The sequence below is a fragment of the Hyla sarda genome, chromosome 6, assembly GCF_029499605.1.
Source record: "Hyla sarda isolate aHylSar1 chromosome 6, aHylSar1.hap1, whole genome shotgun sequence".
NCBI classification, from domain to species: Eukaryota; Metazoa; Chordata; class Amphibia; order Anura; family Hylidae; genus Hyla; species Hyla sarda.
The window spans coordinates 263,691,045-263,715,777 of NC_079194.1; the positions used below are offsets into that span (position 1 = coordinate 263,691,045).

Here is a 24,733-nt window from a genome sequence, read left to right on the forward strand (position 1 = left end):
TTTATTTTTTACTATTATTTTTTTTTAAATGTCCCGCCCCGGCCTGACGGCGCAGGGGGGAGGGAAGTCTGCGTGCGCACTGCGCGCACAGCGTCCCCCTGCATCTCTTATGTTCCCCTGCGTCTGCCGCGTGACCCGTGTTCCCCTCCTTCCCCCTCTGTTCCCCGTGTCCCCCTCCTTCACTCTCTGTCTCCTGCGTCCCCCTCCGTCCCCCTCTCCCTTGCGGCGCAGTGAGCCGGAAATGGTGCCCTGGGGCGGAACGAGCTGCACCTGCGCCGGACTCCAGTGCCTCCTGTGGACCTGCAAGCTGCGCGGGCCGGCTTGCTTAAGGTACCGTACCCTTTCCACCCCTCTGTTCACCTTCTCAACCCTGTCTAAATCCCCCCACCGTCACCCAGGTACACCCTCTACCCCCCCCCCCTGTCACCCCCTCCCCGTCACTCATGTCCACCCCCCCCGTCACCCATGTCCCCCCCCCCCCGGTCACCCATGTCCCCCCCCGTCACCCATGTCCCCCCCCCGTCACCCATGTCCACCCCCCCCGTCACCCATGTAATCCCTCCCGTCACCCATGTAATCCCTCCCGTCACCCATGTCCGCCCCCCCCGTCACCCATGTCCACCCCCCCGTCACCCATGTCCACCCCCCCGTCACCCATGTCCACCCCCCCGTCACCCATGTCCACCCCCCCGTCACCCATGTCCACCCCCCCGTCACCCATGTCCACCCCCATCAGTCACCCATGTCCACCCCCCTCAGTCACCCTTTTACACCCTCCCTGTCACCCATGGGCACCCTTGCCTGTCACCCATGTCCACCCTTGCCTGTCACCCATGTCCACCCTTGCCTGTCACCCATGTCCACCCTTGCCTGTCACCCATGTCCACCCTTGCCTGTCACTCATGTCCACCCTTGCCTGTCACCCATGTCCACCCTTGCCTGTCACCCATGTCCACCCTTGCCTGTCACCCATGTCCACCCTTGCCTGTCACCCATGTCCACCCTTGCCTGTCACCCATGTCCACCCTTGCCTGTCACCCATGTCCACCCTTGCCTGTCACCCATGTCCACCCTTGCCTGTCACCCATGTCCACCCTTCCCTGTCACCCATGTCCACCCTTCCCTGTCACCCATGTCCACCCTTCCCTGTCACCCATGTCACCCATGTTCACCTTCCTGTCACCCATGTACACCCCCCGTCACTCACACATGTCCCCCCACCTATCATCCCCGTCACCCATGTCCACCCTCCTGTCATCCATGTCTGCCTTGTCCACTCCCCTGTCCATCCCTGTCACTCATGTTTACCCCCCTGTCTACCCCCGTAGTCTACTCTGTCACCCATGTCCACCCATCTGTCCCTTTGTTACCCCAGTCCACCCCTCTCTGTCACTCCTGTCCCTCTTTTACCCCCTTGTCCACCCCTCTGACCCCGTCTCCCCTGTCCACCCTCCTGTCACCCATGTCCACCCCCTGTCCACCCCTCTGTCACCCCTATGCCCCCGTCACCCATGTTCACTCTTCTACACCCATCTATCACCCTTGTAAACCTCTCTACACCCCTCTGTACACTCCTCTACACCCATCTGTCACCCATGTACACTCCTCTATACCCCTCTGTCACCCATGTACACTCCTCTGTACCCCTTTGTCACCCATGTACACTCCTCTGTACCCCTCTGTCACCCATGTACACTCCTCTGTACCCCTCTGCCACCCATGTACACTCCTCTACACCCCTCTGTCACCCATGTACGCTCCTATACACCCCTTTGTACATTCCTCTACACCCCTTTCACCCATGTATGCTCCTCTACACCCCTGTCACCCATGTACACTCCTCTACACCCGTCACCCATGTACACTCTTCTGCACCCCTCTGTCACCCATGTAGACTCCTCTACACCCCTGTCACCCATGTACACTCTTCTGCACCCCTCTGTCACCCATGTACTCTCCTCTATACCCCTCTGTCACTCATGTACACTCCTCTACACCCCTGTCACCCATGTACACTCTTCTGCACCCCTCTGTCACCCATGTAGACTCCTCTACACCCCTGTCACCCATGTACACTCCTCTACACCCCTCTGTCACCCATGTACACCCATCTGTCACCCATGTACACTCCTCTACACCCCTCTGTCACCCATGTACACCCATCTATCACCCATGTACACTCCTCTACACCCCTCTGTCACCCATGTACACCCATCTATCACCCATGTACACTCCTCTACACCCCTCTGTCACCCATGTACACTTCTCTACACCCCTTTGTCACCCATGTACACTCCTCTACACCCCTGTCACCCATGTACGCTCCTATACACCCCTTTGTACATTCCTCTACACCCCTTTCACCCATGTATGCTCCTCTACACCCCTTTCACCCATGTACGCTCCTCTACACCCCTGTCACCCATGTACACTCCTCTACACCCCTGTCACCCATGTACACTCTTCTGCACCCCTCTACACCCATGTACACTCCTCTACACCCCTGTCACCCATGCACACTCTTCTGCACCCCTCTGTCACCCATGTACACTCCTCTACACCCATCTGTCACCCATGTACACCCATCTGTCACTCATGTACACTCCTCTAAACCCCTCTGTACACTCCTCTACACCCCTGTCACCCATGGATGCTCCTCTACACCCCTGTTACCCATGGATGCTCCTCTACACCCCTGTCACCCATGTACGCTCCTCTACACCACTGTCACCCATGTACGCTCCTCTATACCCCTGTCACCCATGTACGCTCCTCTACACCACTGTCACCCATGTACGCTCCTCTACACCCCTCTGTACACTCCTCTACACCCCTCTGTCACCCATGTCCACAAGGGAATTGCCACAGGGGAATTGGGGTGGGTTGGGGTGGGTGGGGTGGAATTCAGAGACACACACACACACACACACTGGCTGACAGTGTCAGACACACAAACACTGACACACACACACACACTGGCCGACAGACACACAAACACTGACACACACATGGTAACAGACACACACAGACACCCTTACCTACTACCGCAGCACCTCTCCAGTCTCCTCTCAGTCTCGGCGAGTGACGTGACGTCCTGCGCGGGTCTGCGGAGTGACGTCACTTCCGCAACGTCCCTCCGCAGATCCAGCCGCCCGGCCGCACAGCATTGCACAGTGCCAGGTAAAGTTTTAGACTGGGACTGGGAGACAGGGACAGCCTCAGTGTCAGAGAGGGTGCTGTGCTGAGCGGCATGGTGCGGGCGTAGTAGCGGCGGCGGGCAGCGGGCGGCGAGCGGGGGGGGGGGGGGGGGGATGAAGCCATTATCGGTCCCCCAGCCTTAATTCTTGGGGGGGGGATCCATCCCCCCCCGTCCCCCCGGTTCCTACGCCCCTGACCCTTCCAGTACTTTTAGCAGCTGTATGCTACAGAGGAAATTCTTTTCTTTTTTAATTTATTTTTTGTCTTGTCCACAGTGCTCTCTGCTGACACCTCTGTCCCTGTCAGGAACTGCCAGAGCAGCATAGGTTTGCAATGGGGATTTTCTCCTGCTCTGGACAGTTTCTAATATGGCATCAGGTGTCAGCAGAGAGCACTGTGGACAAGGCAAAAAAGAAATTCAAAAAGAAAATAATTTCCTCTGTAGCAGCTAAAAAGTACTGGAAGGGTAAAGATTTTTAAATAGAAGTCATTTACAAATCTGTTTAACTTTCTGGGACCAGTTGATGAAAAAAATGTTTTCCACCGGAGTACCCCTTTAAGACGGTCTGGTCTACACAAAGCACCTTTCCATCTGATGTATTCAGGATCTTGACAGTACATTGTTTTTGTTATAAAAGATGATGAAATCTGCAAGTCTTTTCCACTAGTATAATAAAAAGTTCCTGTTGTTGATGGCCTGAAGGGCCTCAAACCTCACATGTAAATGACAGGCGTTTGGGTGTAGATAACATCTATTACAATCTGTCTGCCCAGAAGCCCAGATAAAAGACAAACAGTTGAGTCGGAAGGGCACTGAAATTATCTAGAAATCTGAGATCATCCGGAAAATAGAACATTAAACCTAGAAATAAATTAGAAACCAGAGCAAAATTTTCCTACAGCGTTTTTTAGACTACAAAATGTTTTACATGTTCCTAATCTTACAGAGAATATAGGAATTAAACTAGGCACAAATGTTAGATTATTGTCAACTGAAGGCTCCAATTTGGGCAGGACTGGCTAACCATCTAATGTGTATGGGGTCCCAACACTTCCCAACATAGTTTTAAGGAGTAAAGGATAAGGCTGTTGGATTTCAACTTTCAACATACCTGATCCTTTAGTTTTAAAGAGAGATAAGCATTTGTCAGGGGTGTCTAGCAAAGGTTTAGGGCCCTAGTAGATGACCCAAGCCACTGTGTAAATAAGGTCATTTACAGACCCTATTACATCGCTCAATAATCGCATGGGGAAGGCTGCACCAACGATCACTATTCCTTTTACACAGGGCGATATCAGCCGATTTGGCCAATAATCGCCCAATGGGTTCACTGTTTTCAATCCGTTTTTCTAAAGAAAACCGTATGGCAAAAAAACGGATGGATAAGTATGGAAAAAAGTAAACCGTATGCGTTTTTAAAAGTGCATACAGTTCCGTCAGTTTTTATAGAAAAAAAACCCACACGTTTTTGAAAATTTTGTCCATTTTTAATGGGAGGGGTCTTGGGTGGGGACTTTAGGATTCAAATGCGCATGTGCAAAGTAAAAACGTATATGTTTTTTCCGTATGGAACCATATACATGTGCGTTTCCCATTGACGCCCATGTTAAAAAAAATAACGTATAAGGTTGCAGTACGGTTTTTAAACCGGAGACAAAATCGTGGTCAACCACGGTTTTGACTCCGGTTTAAAAACCGTACTGCAACCGCATACTTTTTTTTTTTTTTTAACATGGACGTCAATGGGAAACGCACATGTATATGGTTCCATACGGGGAAAAACGTATACATTTTTACTTTGCACATGCGCATTTGAATCCTATAAAAACTGACGGAACTGTATGCACTTTTCAAAACAGTATACTGTTTAAAAACGCATACGGTTTACTTTTTTCCATACTGTTCCATCCGTTTTTTTGCCATACTGTTTTCTTTAGAAAAACGGATTGAAAGCAGTATGGCAAAAACGTGATGTGAACCCACCCTAATAGAGCCTTTATGCTTACTCCTCATTCAGAATACAAGAAGGTGAGACAGCTGTAGGGGAATCTTGAAACTATACTAAGTGTGTGGGCAGCCTTAAAGGGGTATTCCAGGAAAAAACTTTTTTTTTATATCAACTGGCTCCAGAAAGTTAAACAGATTTGTAAATTACTTCTATTAACCTCTTCAGGACATAGGGCGTATGGATACGCCCTGCATTCCGAGTCCTTAAGAACCGAGGGCGTATCCATACGCCCGTGGGTATTCCGGTCCCCACCGCTAGCCGGTTGGGGACCGGAGCCGGATGCCTGCTGAAATCGTTTAGCAGGCATCCCGGCATATCGCCCAGGGGGGTCATTATGTCCCCCCATGTCGGCGATGGCCGCAGATCGCTGGACAATTCAGTCCAGCGATCTGCGGCGATTCCGGGTCAATCGGGTCTCCGGTGACCCGGAATTACTGGCTGATCGGGGCCGTCTCTGACGGCCCCAAACAGCCATAGCCTGCAGGGGTGAGGTGGCACTGGTGCCACCTCACGATCGCCCTGATTAGTCGGCCGGCCGACCAATCAGGGCGCCTGCTGCGGGTGTCACTCCCGCAACCCGCTCCGCCCCTCTTCCGGAGGATGTGAGCGGGTGCGGGACGTGCACCCCGGGAGCTGGGGACACCGATCCCCAGCGTCAATGTTGGGATCGGGGCCCCAGGAGCGGCGGTCGGCGGGACTGACCTGTGTGCCGGCAGCAGCAGGAGGTGAGTGACAGCCTCCTGCTGTTGCTTAGCAACAGCTCCCAGCATGCAAAAAGGACATGCTGGGAGCTGTAGTTATGCAACAGCAGGAGGCAGACCACCACAACTCCCAGCATTCCCTTATGGGCATGCTGGGACTTATGGTTTTGCAACAGCTGGAGGCACATTTTTTCTATGGAAAAGTGTACCTTCAGCTGTTGTATAACTACAACTCCCAGCTTGCACAAACAGCTAAAGTGCATGCTGGGAGTTGTAGTGATGCATCTGCTGGTTGCATAACTACAACTCCCAGCATGCCCATTGGCTGTCGGTGACTGCTGAGAGTTGTAGTTTTGCAACAGCTGAAGGCACACTGGTTGTGAAACTCAGAGATTTTTTTTTTTTTATGTAAAATTTTTGGGAAAACAAGCATTTTAGGTAAAAAAAATTTTTTTTTTTTTACATATGCAAAAGTCGTGAAACATCTGTGGGGTATAAAGGTTCACTTAACCCCTTGTTACGTTCCCCGAGGGGTCTAGTTTCCAAAATGGTATGCCATGTGGGGGTCTTTTTGCTGTCCTGGCACCATAGGGGCTTCCTAAATGCGGCATGCCCCCAGAGCAAAATTTGGTTTCAAAAAGCCAAATGTGACTCCTTCTCTTCTGAGACCTGAAGTACAGAAGAGCACTTTTCACCCCCATTTGGCATGTTTCCTGAATTGGGAGAAATTGGGCTTCAAATTTTTAGGGGTATTGTCTGCTATTACCCTTTTTAAAAATGTAAAATTTTAGGGAAAACAAGCATTTTAGGTAAAAAATATTTTTTTTGTTACATTTGCAAAAGTCGTGAAACACCTGTGGGGTATTAAGGCTCACTTTATCCCATGTTACATTCCCCGAGGGGTCTAGTTTCCAAAATGGTATGCCATGTGGGCTTTTTTTGCTGTTCTGGCACCCTAAGGGCTTCCTAAATGCAACATGCCCCCCAAAAACCATTTCAGAAAAACGTACTCTCCAAAATCCCCTTCTCGCTCCTTCCCTTCTGAGCCCTCTACTGTGCCCGCTGAACACTTTACATAGACATATGAGATATGTGCTTACTCGAGAGAAATTGGGCTACAAATACAAGTAAAAATTTTCTCCTTTTACCCCTTGTAAAAATTCAAAAATTGGGTCTACAAGAACATGTGAGTGTAAAAAATGAAGATTGTGAATTTTCTCCTTCACTTTGCTGCTATTCCTGTGAAACACCTAAAGGGTTAAAACGCTGACTGAATGTCATTTTGAATTCTTTGGGGGGTGTAGTTTTTATAATGGGGTCATTTATGGGGTATTTCTAATATGAAGACCCTTCAAATCCACTTCAAACCTGAACTGGTCCCTGAAAAATATCGAGTTTGAAAATTTTGTGAAAAATTGGAAAATTGCTGCTGAACTTTGAAGTCTGGTGTCTTCCAAAAGTAAACATATGTCAACTTTATGATGCAAACATAAAGTAGACATATTGTATATGTGAACCAAAAAAAATGTATTCGTAATATCCATTTTCCTTACAAGCAGAAAGCTTCAAAGTTAGAAAAATGCTAAATTTTCAAATTTTTCATAACATTTACGGATTTTTCACCATGAAAGGATGTAAGTTACCACAAAAATGTACCACTATGTTAAAGTAGAATATGTCATGAAAAAACTATCTCGGAATCAGAATGATAACTAAAAGCATCCCAGAGTTATTAATGTTTAAAATGACAGTGGTCAGATGTGCGAAAAACGCTCCGGTCCTTAAGGCCAAAATGGGCTTGGTCCTGAAGGGGTTAAAAATCTTAATCCTTTCAGTACTTATGAGATTCTGAAGTTAAGGTTGTTCTTTTCTGTCTAAGTGCTCTCTGATGACACGTGTCTCGGGAAACGCCCAGTTTAGAAGCAAATCCCCATAGCAAACCTCTTCTAAATTGGGCGCTTCCCGAGACACGTGTCATCAGAGAGCACTTAGACAGAAAAGAACAACCTTATCTTCAGAAGCTCATAAGTACTGAAAGGATTAAGATTTTTTAATAGAAGTAATTTACAAATCTGTTTAACTTTCTGGAGCCAGTTGACATATAAAAAAAAGTTTTTTCCTGGAATAGCCCTTCAACTTCATCCCAATCCTTTTTATTTTTATCTGACAGATGACTGGTGGACTTGGTCAAGAAGCAAAGCTAGTCTATTGTTGTAGAGATGGGGTCATACTCAGCTATGGGAAAAAAAGATTATAATAGGTATGTGCTAGGGAATTGCTGGTTATGCAGTTCTACTAAAAAGGGTAGGCGTATAGAAATTAATGCTGAATCTATGTTTTAACAAGACTATGTTTTAAAAAGACTTTAACAAAGAGTAAAAATGTAATGTTTATCAACCCAGCACCCCTGGTTTGATGGGATAAACAAATGTAGAAATAACTACCTCAATAAGGCCGATCTGCATTTCACAGGAATCAGAAAACAGCTGAGAGTAATGGGAACTGGAAGCCATCGGAAGGGCAGCTGTGGAGTTTTTTTATTTTTATTTGACAGCATCTCAAGCCAAATATATTGTAAAGAATAAGCATATCCTAAAGTATTGTGATTGTAAAGGTGTCCTAGAGACATGTTAAAAGTTTTGATCAGTTGGGGTCCCCAAAGTCAGAGTTCCTTGGTACCGTTGGGGTCCGCTTGAGATAATCCCTAGTCACCTCTTTGTTCTTTAAATTTATGTGTTACATGTATATAATTAGTGTAAATGTATTTATCTATATAGCGTCTGCAGGACCTTAGGTCACATGACAAATGTTTCTACTGTGATGGTATGTTTAAGGACCTTCCAGGTCACGTGGGTAGTCACATGTTCCACCATAATCCTTTGTGTAAAGGACTGACAGTTGGGATGAACCAATGAGCTCAAGGCCAGCCCCTGCCCATATAAGGGAGCTGCCAGCCAATCCACGCTCTCTTGCTTCCTGTACTGCAAAGCAGTAACAGCTCTCTTGCTCCTGATCATCTCTAGAGAAAGCATCACTCTTTACAATTCTGCAAGAGGACTTAGGCCTGAAGCCTAACAATTCAGCAGCTTACTAACCGTGAGTTACTAAATCAAATCCCGCTAAAGTCTGCGTGACTGCTGGACCTAAAACCAATCCCCTAAATCCAGCGGAACAGCCTAAATCAATCTCCAGAGCTTATACTCACAAGGTCCCAACCAACTGTCAGGATCCTCATAGACTGTATATATGTAAAGACTGTTCCTGTTTTACCTCTGCATAAAATCTGCAGTAAAGTTTCCTACAGTTTTGTGAATCTCCGGTTGTGGTCAATCATTTATTCCTCCCTATCGTTCTTGGGACAGGTGGTGATAGGTCAAGAATATATTGAGGAGCCCTCATCCTGGCATCATGACAGTTAAGGGTTAAACCAGCACCCTTTCATCACTGCAGAGCGTGCCACTGAGCCAAAAAGATTTCACAGACTTGTGTTATGTGGCTGAACAGGCCGAGAACACACTTAGTGTGCACTTCTTGACGTCTCTATCTAATGATTAGTCAGGACTAAATGCTCAGACCCAGAGAGACTATAATGGCATGTCTCTGACATTTTAGAAGTTTTTTTTTTTTTTGTTGTTTTCTTTTATGACAGTGCTTATTTAATGTAATTTATTAGTATTTAGGGGTAATAGTTAACATAATTGATAGGCTAACAGGGGTGCCCTTGTCACTTAAAGGGGTACTCAAGTGGAAAAACTTTGTTTTTTCTTTTTTAAATCTACTAGTGCCAGAAAGTTAAACATATTTGTAAATTACTTCTATTAAAACATCTTAATCCTTCCTGTATTTATTAGCTGCTGAATACTACTGAGGAAATTCTTTTCTTTTTGGAATGCTCTCTGATGACATCACGAACACACTGCTCTCTGCTGACGTTATTATAATAAGTCTTTATTTATTGTTGTCCTTAGTGGGATTTGAATCCAAGGCCCCAGCACTGCAAAGCAGCAGTGCTAACTACTAAGCCCCCATGCTACCCTTAGCATACATCTGCTATGCAAATGGACAGAGATGTCAGCAGAGAGCACTGTGGTCGTGATGTAATCAGTGTTCCAAAAAGAAAGGAATTTCCTCTGTAGCATTCAGCAGCTAATAAGTACTGGAAGGATTAAGATTTTTTAATAGAAGTAATTTACAAATATGTTTAACTTTCTGGCACCAGTTGATTTAAAAAAGAAAAAAAATATTTTTTCCACCGGAATACCCCTTTAAAGGGGGAATCCGCCCCTAGACATCTTATCCCCTATCCAAAGGATAGGGGATAAGATGTCAGATCGCCGGGGTCCCGCTGCTGGGGACCCCGGGGATCGCTGCTGCAGCACCCCGCTATCATTACTGCGCAGAGCGAGATCGCTCTGCACGTAATGATGGGCAATACAGGGTCCGGAGCATCGCTGCGTCATGGCTCCGCCCCTCGTGACGTCACAGCCCGCCCCCGTCAATACAAGTCTATGGGAGGGAGCGTGGCGCTTGTCACGCCCCCTGCCATAGACTTGCATTAAGGGGACGGGCCGTGATGTCATGAGGGGCGGAGCTATGACGTCACGCTGCTCCGGCCCCTGTATCGCCCGTCATTACGCAGAGAGCGAACTCGCTCTGTGCAGTAATGATGGCGGGGTGCCGCAGCGGTGATCCCCGGGGTCCCCAGCAGCGGGACTGCGGCGATCTAACATCTTATCCCCTATCCTTTGGATAGGGGATAAGATGCCAGGGGCGGAGTACCCCTTTAATAAAACTTTTGACATGTCACAGAGACATGCCAAAATTTTTGATAGGATGTGGTCTGGGTGTTCAGATACCCAATGATTGTTAGAACCAGCAGCAGGGAGAAGCGCACAGCTGAGCCCTTTCTCCCATCTTGCTGTTGGGGACGTACCCTATACACTACAAATGTTAGAGTGGTCCTGCTCCCAAGGAAAAAATCTCACTGCTTCTCAGGTAGATGGGCTGAACTGTCAATTTTTATTATTTTTTTCAAAACAAAAGGTAAAATCCATTTTGGGGAGAAATTCCTTTTAGGGACCTATTTACATGTACAGTAAGTATCCTGCGCACATTTGAAGCTGCGGATTTTATGCTTCAGATTTCAATGTAAACTAAATGACATAACACTGAACAAATCTGCAGCTTCAAATCCGCATAAGGATACTATACGTTTGAGTAGACCCTAGGAGTGATTAGAGGGGTACTCCGGCCCTAAGACATCTTATCCCCTATCCAAAGGATACTCCGGCCCGTGGTCGTGAGGCTTCAGACACGGAGCAATCATCGCTTCATGCAGCTGAGATAGGTGGGTGCTGCATGAGAGATTGCGGGAGTCCCCAGCGGCGGGACCCCCGCGATCAGACTTCTTATCCCCTATCCTTTGGAAAGGTGATAAGATGTCTTAGGGCCAGAGTACCCCTTTAAATGAGGTGTTCAGATCCTAGAGAGGTGGGAAGAGGATAAGATAGGATACACATTGCACACCTCTCAAAAACACCACCTCTTAAAGAAGATCGCCCCATTATCCAGACCAAATTTTGTGTGCCAGAGTTTCAGCTAACCATACATTATGAAAGCAATTTTAGAAGGTCTTCTGAAACAGATTTCACTGTATAAAATATGGATAGTTATGGAACTAATTGTAACATAGGGCATTAGAGTAGAAGAAGAAATATGAATAGAAAAGTTGTCTTTTTACTTCTAATTTGTATAGGTGCAATTTTGTACCAAAGAGCACACAGTGGGGGAGAAGGCACAAGCCCCTATGATCATTTTCTAGAATGGGTCCTGGTGCTATACAAGATTTAGTGAATTTCCATATTTGCAGCTGCCTAATGTGATATATACTCTGTCACAGAAATGTTCCTGATATCAACTCCATGGGTAACCACAGCGAATTTGTTTTCCGAGGTGTCAGCCTTAAAGGGGTATTCCAGGCCAAAACTTTTTTTTATATATCAACTGGCTCCGGAAAGTTAAACTGATTTGTAAATTACTTCTATTAAAAAATCTTAATCCTTCCAATAGTTATTAGCTTCTGAAGTTGAGTTGTTGTTTTCTGTCTAACTGCTCTCTGATGACTCACGTCCCGGGAGCTGTGCAGTTCCTATGGGGATATTCTCCCATCATGCACAGCTCCCGGGACGTGACATCATCATTGAGCAGTTAGACGGAAAACTTCAGAAGCTAATAACTATTGGGAGGATTAAGATTTTTTAATAGAAGTAATTTACAAATCTGTTTAACTTTCTGGAGCCAGTTGATATATATATAAAAAAAAAAGGTTTTGCCTGGAATACCCCTTTAAGAGGAGTGAAGCATGTGTTTCCATTTTATGTATTGATCATTCTGATGTGGTCAATAGTCGGCTGCAATCCTCAGTAACAGCCTACAAATACTAAACAATGGGCATTTACCATCCAGATGTCACCATAGGGATGGATCTGCTTTCTAACAACTTTTTCTACTAGATCAGACTGAAGACAAAGTGAAGCAAGTCGGGTTCATTAACAGATGACCTGGGGCTAAAAGACGTACATCTGCGACAAACAACACAGCAGACATTGTGGTTTACAACTAGAACTCTGTTGTAGCTACTGAGTTGTCTATGTGAAACTAGCCCAAGGCGTAATTCACATGGGCACAAAAGCAGCTGTCAGCAAAAACAGTACACAAGATCCAAAGGTAGTCAGTGTGTTACTGCAGCTGTGGATACGTGTTCAGACTGTCATTGTACACAGCCGTGGGCTGCAACATGCGGCCGGCATGAAACTACAACTCCCAGCATGTGAGCTGGAGAGCCACAGGGACCAGACAGTTAGTATAAAGAACATAAACAGAGGTAGAGTACAAGTAGGGCCTATAAAGAGTCCTTAGAGAGAGTAAGAGAATGTCTTGGTTATGTAACAAGTTACTAGCATTTCCTGGTCTGGACACATGAGACTGGAAGGAAACAGGGCCATGGATTAACCCTGAAGAGGAGTGTACCCCCAATCTGTGGCTCGCCAGCTGTTGCACAAATTGGACTCCCATTATGGGAGTTGTAGTTTTTTTTTTTAACAACTAACTGTGTTTCCCAACCAGTGTGCCTCCAGCTTTTGCTAAATTACAACTCCCAGCATGCCCGGACAGCTAAAGGCTGTAAAAGTACACTGGTTACGAAATCACCGAGATTCTGAGAGTCTCAGGTTGAGGAGCAATGTGTCCTTCTTGGATGCCGGTCACAAACGCACAGAGATAGAGGATCCAGCCTAGCTACTAAAAGTAATATAAAAACTAGCTCATAGAGTATATAGCAGTGGTCTTCAACCTGCGGACCTCCAGATGTTGCAAAACTACAACTCCCAGCATGCCTGGACAGCCATCGGCTGTCCGGGCATGCTGGGAGTTGTAGTTTTGAAACATCTGGAGGTCCGCAGGTTGAAGACCACTGGTATATAGTAATAAGCTTTACTCTTGTAGAGAAAAAGTCATACTCAGGGCCCATACACAGGGCTCACGTACACGACAGCGAGCCCATCATTAATTCTACCCAGACAATAGAACAACCCAAAAAGGTGCCAGGGCCAAATATCTAAACGCACTGGCATCCAGTATTGTTCTATTCTCTATGGATGGATTCCAAGTATCTGCTCTAAATAGAGCACATGTAACTGGAGTAGGACCCCTATACTCAATACAATGCAACAGCTGCTAAGATTAAAGGGACAAGGGGTACTATAAAGAAACCATAGAGGGCAGAGGACAGAATCATAAAGGGGACAACATGATATTTGTCACCCCAATTCACTTCACCTTTTCATACTCTTTCAGGTTGCAATGTCTCACTGCTCGCATAACAACAAATACAGTAAAAGCCAACGTGCTCACAATGCAGCATGTAAGGCTATGTTCACACCTTAGAATTTCTATTGGAATTCTGCACGGAAATTCAGAAGCAGCAGAGTCCGGTTGAATTCAATTCCGATTTCCGTGTCTGCAGAAAGAATGAACCTGTTCATTCTTTCTGCGGATTCTGCACGGAATGCAGAGCCAACTATGAGACGGCACATTCCCGCGTGGTCTTAGCGCACGGCATAACATGCTGCAGTTTTCGTGCTGTCCACAAAGAGATTTTCCGTGTGGACATTCCGAAGTGTGAACATAGCCTAAAGGTACCAATCGACATAAGTTAGCAAGGACCCACCATACACAGTAATGTTTGGCTTGTTTGAGTAAGCAGCGGCCAGACCCTTGCAGGCAAACTACCGTCTCTGGTCACATGACCTGTGTCATGACCTCATTTAGCTCTCTACAACGACATAAGTCCTAGAATGTCTGGACAGCTGGAGAGCCACAGAAAGCACTGATTTACAAAAGTTATCCCAAATCTGCTTTAAGCGGGTGAAGACAAAGTTAGAAATTACTCTCTATCCACAGGATAGTGGATCACTAACCAATCGGTGGGGGTTCTACTGTTTGAATCCTCACTCATCATGAGAATTGAGGCCACATGTCCACCGAGTCAATGGAATGGTAGTGTGCATGCTCAGCATCCACTCCATGTACTGTTCATGGAACTTTCGAACAAATGGAATGAATGGAGCAGAGATCAAGCATGCATGCTGCCTAGGGCTGGGCGGTATACCGGTTCATACCGAATACCGAAATTTTTGTGCTGCAGGATATGAATTTTAACCCATACCGCAATACCGGTTTGGCCCCTACCCCTCAGGAATTAATGAATTATCAGCCCAGCGCTGCGCTGTCCCCATCGGGGAACTAATCATATGTGACCCGCGAGCGCTGTTCTGCTTCGACCCCCCCCCCCCCTCCAAATTAATTATCAGCCAAGCACTACTACTCAGATATGTCACCTGCAAGCGCTGCCCTCCTGGTCCTCCTGTTTGTTGCGCCCACCGGTGCTGACACTCTATACCAGTGGTCTTCAACCTCCAGATGTTGCAAAAACACAACTCCCAGCATGCCCGGACAGCCGTTGGCTGTCCGGGCATGCCGGGAGTTGTAGTTTTGCAACATCTGGAGGTCTGCAGATTGCAAACCACTGATATATACTGTATCCCTATGCCCGGGTTGCAAAAGGTAAACAAAAGAAACTTTAACTCACCTTCCGCGACGATCCGGACTTGCTTCCCAGGGAATGGAACGTCAGACAGCCGTCAGCCTATCACCGGCCGCAGCGATGTTCCGCCCCTGCCGGTGATAGTCTTAGCCCACTGTCATGTAAGAAGTCGGCAGAAAATGCGGCCGATGGTAGGCTGGCGGCTGCCGACGTTCACGTCCCCAGCGTAAGGCCGACGTCGGAACATGCGTTAGTTTATTTTGTTTACCTTTTGCAGCCTGGGCATAGGGATACAGCATAGGGATACCGCACAGTATAGAGAGTGTCAGCACCGGCGGCCGCAACAGACAGGAGGACGAGGAGAGCAGCACTTGTGGGTGACGTGAGTAGTACCCTGATGGGGACAGTGCAGCGCTGGACTAATAATTAATTTGGGGGGGGGGGGGATACCGTTATATACCGTGGAACCGCCATAAGTTACAAAAATACCACGATACACATATTTGGCCATACTGCCCAGCCCTAATGCTGTCACTCCAGTCACTTAAAGAGTACCTGTCACCAAATAAAACTTTTAATATAATGTTCCTTGTGTAATTAGCAGACACTTTCCCATTCACATGCTTTTAAAATTATTAACATAAATGTGTTTAAAATGTAATTGAAAAAAACGTACACTAGGTGGCGCTGTTCTGTTGACAAACAAACGATGGTCCGGCACCAGATGAAAATTTGCAGCTTTATTTTCCGTATCAAAAAGTAGACATACATCACACAGTAAAACCGACTCCCTCCATAGTCATACGCGTTTCAATCGCATGCGCGCTCTTCCTCAGGTCACACTCTTCCTCAGGAAAGGCGCATGACTATGGAGGGAGTCGGTTTTACTGTGTGATGTTTGTCTACTTTTTGATACGGAATATAAAGCTGCAAATTTTCATCTGGTGCCGGACCATCATTTGTTTGTCTACACTGAATACTAGCACTTTGCCGAGTGCGGATCCGTGCACAGAAGTGGCAAAGGTGAGCTGTACTGTAAGGTGAGCTGTACTGAACATTTATTCTGTCTTTCGGCGCTGTTCTGTTCCCTGACGCAATTAATACAGAGTTTGGTCTCCTCCTGGCCTGGCAGCAGACCAAACTCAGGAAGTGCTTCACTGCACTGAGCTTGATTGACAGCTTCACAGAGACTTCACAGACTGAAAGCTGCACAGAGCAGGATGGGAGGGGTGTTAGGAGTAGTTAGGGAACATAGCCTGAGTTAGTTTAGAAAAGTTTATTTGGTGACAAGTACTCTTTAAAGGAAAACTGTTCTTTGTTCTATCAAAGGATAGGGGTCTGACTGCGGAAGGTCTGGCCACTGGGAACTCTGCTCTGTGCCGGATTACGAGCTACCACAGCTGTCACGCCCCCTCGATTTATCTCCCATAGACATAAATGGAGGGGGCTTGGCAACCATGGCCGCCTGAAGCCTAGCACAGCTGGTGTTCTGGACATAAATGTTCAGAACGCTGGGATGCTGGGCCAGAGATCACGGGGTCCCATGGCCTGGAACCCCCACGGTGAGACATCTTATCCCCTATCCTTTGGATAGGGGATAAGATGTCCAGGGGCAGAGTACCCCTTTAACGCTCAGAGCTGCAATGGTTCAAAGAGAGCTGGAATGCACCAGGTCCTCTACATGAGGTTGATAAAACTCTATATGAAATTCATCCAGGTCAAAGACAGTTGTGGATCCATAGTCAGAGCCTTGATCCAGACCTGTTAATCCAGGATACAAATCTTACAAAATACAGTTCTCTATGACGTTATCTGTCAGAAAACACAAAAACAGAAAACATTTATTTGGCTTTTGCTAATAAATTTCTGTATAAACTTATCCCCAATGAACCTTTGGTGTCATTCACCCTGACAGAGTGGGTCTTATACGCCATGTAAAAGAACATGCTCTGTTTGGATTGCCTACCAATAGCGCCAATATTTTGAACTACTACATGTAACTCTACATTCCTACTGAAGGATTCAGCTCTTTCTGACAAAAATGTCACGGCAGCTGATGTTTTCTGTCATGTCAAATTTTGAGGAAGACGCCACAAACATCACTGAGACAGCATCCACACATGGTCAGGGGTTAACTGCAACTCACTTCCTGCCTGTTCTGTCCCTTTTTACCTCTACTCCCTGATCTTGGTTTTGTCTATGGAGTCTTCCAACAGGAGTTACATAAAGCGCCCACTCATATCCCATGAGCCTAAACAATGACACCTCTGCAGAATGATGGAGAGGCCCTCCCATACCCATCCTGGTATGCAGCCCTGCATCACTGCCAAGGCTATCTCTGGTTGGCGTTGCAGCAGAGTTCTACGCAACAATAGTTGCATCATGACACTGTAAATACAGATCACATGTGATTGTACATACAGACCAGATACCATCATATATACGGCTCACATGTCACTGTTCATATAGGGGCAGATATAACCATTCATACCCATCCTGGTATACAGCCCTACGTCACTACCAAGACCGTAATATGTGGTTGGCGTTGCAACAGAGAACTAAGAAGCAATAGTTTCATGATGCTATATACAAACATGTGATTGTACACCAGATACAATTGTATATACAGCTCACAGTAGAAAACCCAGGATAGTGAGCATACATGAGAGAGAGAGAGAGAGAGAGTTAGAGAGAGAGAGAGTGTGAGAGAGAGAGAGTGAGAGAGTGAGAGAGTGAGAGAGTGAGAGAGTGAGAGAGTGAGAGAGTGAATGCAGTTTTACATACATGCAATTCTATATACCATTTACATTGGACTGTACAGAACAGATACAACCATTATTCTACATACTATTCACATGTGATTGTACAGACCAGATAAAACCATACATACTGCTCACATATATGCGATTCTATATACCAGTGGTCTTCAACCTGCGGACCTCCAGATGTTGCGGAACTACAACTCCCAGCATGCCCGGACAGCCGTTGCCTGTTCGGGCATGCTGGGAATTGTAGTTTTGCAACATCTGGAGGTCCGCAGGTTGAGGACCACTGCTATATACCATTCACTCTGGACTTTACAGACCAGAAACAACTGTAAATACCGCACACATGCCACCGACAATTATACATACCGCTCATATATGACTGTACATATTACCCACATGCATTGTACATATGACTCACAGGACAGTTTCATGTTAATCTATACGGGGGAAAAGTTGTGAAATTTTAGCTTTTTCCTATGTTCATAACAAGGATAAATCCAAGCAAGCCTTTGGAATGCAAAGGGTAAAACAAGAAGTCATGTAGTCATGGCATGTTGGGAGTTGTAGTACCATACCAGAACAGGCTCCAGATCAAACACTACATTCTGAGAAAACAGTCCAAAACAACAAGTTCCAGCAAACCACATGATTTCACCCTGAAGTTTGAAACACCCTCACAAATGGGATTCCCTACGGGAATGCCCCAGGACCTGTCACCCCTGGGTATGACGTCATGTCACAGCTCCAGACCTGATCCGCTGTTAACCCCTTGTATCCGCCTGCACTTTATAAGCAGCTCACCTCATCCCACTTGATGAACTTGCTGCCCCGCTGTAGGGTCTCGGGCACCCGAACTGGCTCCAGTTGGAGGGCATGCACCCCTGGCCGGGCCCCCGCCATGGCTGTAGAGCAGAACGGGGTAAAAGTGCGAGAAGACAGCGAGAGAAAAGCAAGGACTAAACTGGAGGGAGAGGTGAGGGGAGGAGAGAGAGGAGGAGAGGGAAGCCGAGACTGCTCACAGGGGAGGGGACACTCCGGGAGAGGGACGGAGAGGGAGGCCGCTTTGCGATTTCTTTATCACACCGGGCAGCCAGGAGTTAACTGCACACTGACAAGGGGCACACCTTGGGCATGGAGGGTGAGGGGTCCGGGCCGTACTGTTACTTAGACAATACAACACTTCTCCACAACCTGGTGCGAAACTACAACTCCCACCTTCAGCTGTCATGCCCTGATTGAAGTTATAGTTTTGCAACAGTTGGAGAGCCATGGATTGAATAAGAACATGGCAATAGTTCTGGTCAGAGGGCCCTCATAAGTAGTGCCTCCATGATTACTATCACTTAGAATGGGCTCCCCCACCTCAAAAAGTCATGGCCTGACCTCTAAGACCCCCATCGATCACAGATTTAACCCCTTAACGCAGAGTTTTTCCGGTTTTGCATTTTCATTTTTTCCTCATCACCTTCTAAAAATGATAACGCTTTCAATTTTGCACCTAAAATTCCATATGATGGCTTATTTTTTTGCACCACCAATTCTGCTTTGCAGTGACATTAGTCATTTTACCCAAAAATCCATGGCGAAACGGAAAAAAAAATTCTTTGTGCAACAAAATTGAAGAAAAAAATGTCATTTTGTAACTTTTGGGGGCTTCCGTTTCTACGCAGTGCATTTTTCGTTAAAAATTACACCTTATCTTTATTCTGTAGGTCCATACGGTTAAAATGATCCCCTACTTATACAGGTTTGAATTTGTCGTACTTCTGGAAAAAATCATAACTACATGCAGGAAAATTTATATGTTAAAAATTCTCATCTTCTGACCCCTATAGCTATTTTATTTTTCCGCATACGGGCCGGTATGAGGGCTCATTTGTAATCTGAAGTTTTAGCAGTACCATTTTTGTATTGATTGGACTTCTTGATCGCTTTTTATTCATTTTTTCATGATATAAAAAGTGGAAAAAAAACGCTATTTTGGACTTTGGATTTTTTTGAGCGTATACCATTGACCGTGTGGTTTAATTAACAATATATTATTATAATTCGGACATTTCCGCACGCGGCGATACCACATATGTTTATTTTTATTTACACTGTTTTTTTTTAATGGGAAAAGGGGGGTGATTCAAACTTTTATTATGGAAGGGGTTAAATGACTTTTATTAACTTTTTTAAAACTTTTTTTTTTTTTTTTTTTGCAGTGTTATATCTCCCATAGGGGGCGATAACACTGCACACACTGATATTTTACACTGTTCACTGCAAAGCCATAGCTTTGCATTGATCAGTGTTATAGTCGGTCGATTGCTCAAGCCTGTATTTCAGGCTTGGAGCAATCAATCGCTGATCGGACACGACGGAGACAGGTGAGGGGACCTCCGCTTGCATGCTAGCTGATCGGGACATCGCGATTTTATCGCGATGGTCCCGATCAGCCTGACTAAGCTGCCGGGAAACTTTCACTTTCATTTTAGACGCGGCGATCAACTTTGATCGCCGCATCTAAAGGGTCAATAGCGCGCGGCACAACGATTGGGGCCGCACACTATTAGCCCAGGGTACCCAGGGTACCGGCTTTTTTTCTGCCTGGTAGTGTGCTCACCACGTCACTGATACCTGCTGGGGGGGGACTTCCACCCTTAGTTTATCTACGCAGGGTGCCTCCAGCTGTTTCACCACTACAACTCCCAGCTTGCCCTGACATCTATTGGCTGTCAGGGCATGCTGGGAGTTGTAGTAGTGAAACAGCTGGAGGCACCCTGTGTAGATAAACTATAAGTTAGTGCCATGCGGCACTACGGCGCTAGCCCGTTCCCTCCGTCAAACCCCCTCCCCGCCATACCCTGTTCCCTCCGTTATATTTACCGGCAGCGGGCGTGCAGGGACATCGGCGGCGAGGCGGCGGCGATATGCCGGAGGAGTGGCCTCCCAGCCAGCGGCCGGGGAGCCAATGCACTCGCTCCCGCCTGTCTGATTGACAGGCAGTGAGCGAGAGCAGCCTAAATGAAAAAGGACTGATTGCCAGGCCAAAATCAGTCCTTTTTCAGGCATGACGTCACGCCAGGCTGCAGCCGGCCACTAGAAGGGAGACCCCTAGTGGCCGGTTTTCAAATGTAAATTACACCCTTATAATAAAAAAATAAATAAAAATGAAACTATATTAGAGATATGTTGTAGTACATATGTACTACAACATATCAAAGAAAAAAGTTGGTGACAGTGCCCATTAAAATTTTCAAGTAGAGTTACTAGTATATGTGCAAATACACTGCTCGAAAAAATTAAGGGAACACTAAGATAACACCTCCTAGATCTGAATGAATAAACTAATCGTATGAAATACTTTCATCTTTACATAGTTGAATGTGCTGATAACAAAATCACACAAAAATATCAATGGAAATCAAATTTATCAACCCATGGAGGGCTGGATATGGAGTCACACTCAAAATCAAAGTGGAAAACCACATTACAGGCTGATCCCACTTTGATGTAATGTCCTTAAAGCAAGTCACAATGAGGCTCAGTAGTGTGTGTGGCCCGTATGACCTCCCTACAATGCCTGGGCATGCTCCTGATGAGGTGGCAGATGGTCTCCTGAGACCTTGACTAAAGCATCCGCCAACTCCTGGACAGTCTGTGGTGCAACGTGGCATTGGTGAATGGAGCGATACATGATGTCCCAGATGTTCTCAATCTGATTCAGGTCTGGGGAACGGGTGGGCCAGTCCATAGTACCAATGCCTTCCTCTTGCAGGAACTGCTGACACACTCCAGCCACATGAGGTCTAGCATTGTCTTGCATTAGGAGGAACCCAGCGCCAACCGCACCAGCATATGGTCTCACAAGGGGTCTGAGGATCTCATCTCGGTACCTTATGGCAGTCAGGCTACCTCTGGCAAGCACATGGAGGGCTGTGCGGCCCCCAAAGAAATGCCACCCCACACCATTACTGACCCACCGCTAAACCGGTCATGCTGGAGGAAGTTGCAGGTAGCAGAATGTTCTCCACGTCTTCTCCAGACGTCTGTCACGTCTGTCACATGTGCTCAGTGTGAACCTGCTTTCATCTGTGAAGAGCACAGGGTGCCAGTGGCGAATTTGCCAATCTTGCCAATCTTGTTCTCTGGCAAATGCCAAACGTCCTTCACGGTGTTGGGCTGTAAGCACAACCACCACCTGTGGACCTCAGGCCCTCATGGAGTCTGCTTCTGACCGTTTGAGTGGACACATGAATATTTGTGGCTGCTGGAGGTCATTTTTCAGGGCTCTGGCAGTGCTCCTCCTTGCACAAAGGCGGAGGTAGCGGTCCTGATGCTGGTTTGTTGCCCTGCTACGGCCTCCTCCATGTCTCCTGATGTACTGGCCTGTCTCCTGGTAGCACCTCCATGCTCTGGACACTACGCTGACAGACACAGCAAACCTTCTTGGCACAGCTCGCATTGATCCTGGATGAGCTGCACTACCTCAGCCACTTGTATGGGTTCTAGAATCCATCTCATGCTACCACTAGAGTGAAATCACCTTCAGCATTCAAAAGTTACCAAAACATTAGCCAGGAAGCATAGGAACTGAGAAGTGGTCTGTGGTCATCACCCGAAGAACAACTCCTTTATTGGGGGTTTCATGCTAATTGCCTATAATTTCCACCTGTTGTCTGTTCCATTTGCACAACAGCATGTGAAATTGATTGCCAATCAGTGTTGCTTCCTGAATGGACAGTGTGATTTCACAGAAGTGTGATTGACTTGGAGTTACATTGTGTTGTTTAAGTGTTCCCTTTTATTTTTTTGAGCAGTGTAGTTGTATGCCTCAAAAAGATGTTGTACAAGCAAAGTTAGGCTCATATTTTCACATAAGATCTTTTGAGTGCTTTTATGCCTCCTATTGTGGAGGCATAAAATCAGCTATTTGCTTTTATGTGTTTCCTAATGTTTACACTACAGAAATAGATAGTTTGTGCCTCAAAATACACTCCATATGTGAACATAGCCAGACGAACTCTGCAGCAGTGTCCCGTAGTCATTTCATTTAAAAATGTGGACATGAAATATAGGAGTTCTTTGAGCTGTAATATAGACTTTTATGTTTCAAAATACAACTAATAAAACTATACTGCAGTGGTTTCCAAAGGTGGACCTCCAGATGCTACAAAACTATAACTCCCAATGGCTGCCAGGGCATGCTGGAAGTTTTAGTTTGGTAACATCTGGAGGTCCACAGTTTGGAGACCACTGCTATACACTGCTTTGTTGACCCTAGCAATCAATAACATGACAGCTTGCATTTCACCAGAGCAGTTCAAAAAAATAAATGCTGAGCTCAATTTGTTTGTATGGACAACAAAGACAGGATTTTTAGAGATTGTTTATCTAAGGGTGGGTTCACACTACGTTTTGTCCCATACGGGAGCGCATACGGCAGGGGGGAGCTAAAAGCTTGCGCTCCCGTATGTCACCGTATGCGCTCCCGTATGTCATTCATTTCAATGAGCCGACCGGAGTGAAACGTTCGGTCCGGTCGGCTCATTTTTGCGCCGTATGCGCTTTTACAACCGGACCTAAAACCGTGGTTGACCACAGTTTTAGGTCCGGTTGTAAAAGCGCATACGGCGCAAAAATGAGCCGACCGGACCGAACGTTTCACTCCGGTCGGCTCATTGAAGTGAATGGCATACGGGAGCGCATACGGTCACATACGGGAGCGCGAGGTTTTAGCTCCCTCCTGCCGTATGCGCTCCCGTATGGGACAAAACGTAGTGTGGACCCAGCCTAAGTCTATGAAGGGGCTTGTGCACTGAATTAGTGCTGAGGACCATACACTCTCAGGGTCCAAGAGGTCAGTCCTTCACCAATTATTAGGTATGACACTGGGTTGTATGACACTGGGTGTCCTAGCAGATAATGCCAACCATAATACTTGTAGTCACGGTGTCCCTATATAGATTCCTCGATAAATAGTGCAGACATTCTGCTCCAATGAAAAACGATGGCCACAGTGACCCTATAAATAGTGCTAGAGCATGCCTCCAGCTACATATGCGCTTTTTCTGGAGTTTTTTTTTTTTAATCCAAAGGGGTCTATAGGAGGAAAAATGCTTCAAAATTAGGGAAAAAATGCAAAAGCCAGAGTATGCAGCTATGTTAAAAAACCCTGGATGCCCCAGATGAAGCAGTAAGCGAAACATCAGGTTCAGTGGGGGACATGTATCATTTCCAGTGTATAATATAAGTTTTTTACCCCTCGTCCTGTTGTCTAAATTTGGCGCAGCTGCGTTAAATTTATCATTCTTGTGCAGCTACTTTTTTGAATTGCGTATAAATTTAGAATTCTCCTCAGAGCATAAATTTACACCGCAGCTCTATTTAGTAGGAGCTTTGTCTGCACCTAAACAGTAAATGTGTCCTCGTTATTAGTTTTAGAATTTTTTTTCTTCATTATGTAGAGTTTTAATCTCACAATAATACCACTTTTTGCACCCAATTATAACACATCAATTATACCAATGTCCTTATTCTTCATTTAACATCTGTGACACCCCTGTGCAAATCACCTCAAATGTACATGGTGCACTCTACCTTATGGGCCTTGTTGTGCGCCCGCAGAGCACTTTGCGCCCACATATGTGGTATCTCCGTACTCTGGCTAAATTGTGTCCCAAAAAATGGGGATCTTTTTCCCCATTTACCTCTTGTGAAAATGTAAAGTATGTGGCAACACCTGCATGTCAGTGTAAATAATTTTATTTTTATACACTAACATACTGGTGTAGACTCCAACTGTTCCTTTTCATAATGGGTAAAAGGAGAAAAAGCCCCCCAAAATCTGTAAGGCAATTTCTCCCGAGTACGGCGATACCCCATATGTGACCCTAAAATGTTGCCTTGAAATACGACAGGGCTCCAAAGTGAGAGACCGCCATGCGCATTTGAGGCCTAAATTAGGGT

The 24,733-nt window shown here is 46.2% G+C and overlaps 1 protein-coding gene across 2 annotated transcripts in view; it reads right to left on the reverse strand.

Annotated features, from left to right (window-relative positions):
* PLCB3 (phospholipase C beta 3) overlaps positions 1-18,744 on the reverse strand; it is a 249,247-nt gene extending 230,503 nt beyond the window's left edge. Inside the window, exon 1 of one of the 2 annotated variants that reach the window (XM_056527175.1) lies at positions 18,581-18,744. In XM_056527175.1, the coding sequence (XP_056383150.1) occupies positions 18,581-18,679 (99 nt within the window). In that variant the 5' untranslated portion in view covers positions 18,680-18,744. Of the gene's footprint in view, positions 1-8,352; positions 8,582-18,580 lie in introns of those variants that run through there. The other variant, XM_056527176.1, reaches the window with a different exon arrangement.
* Positions 18,745-24,733: the final 5,989 nt, after the last annotated feature.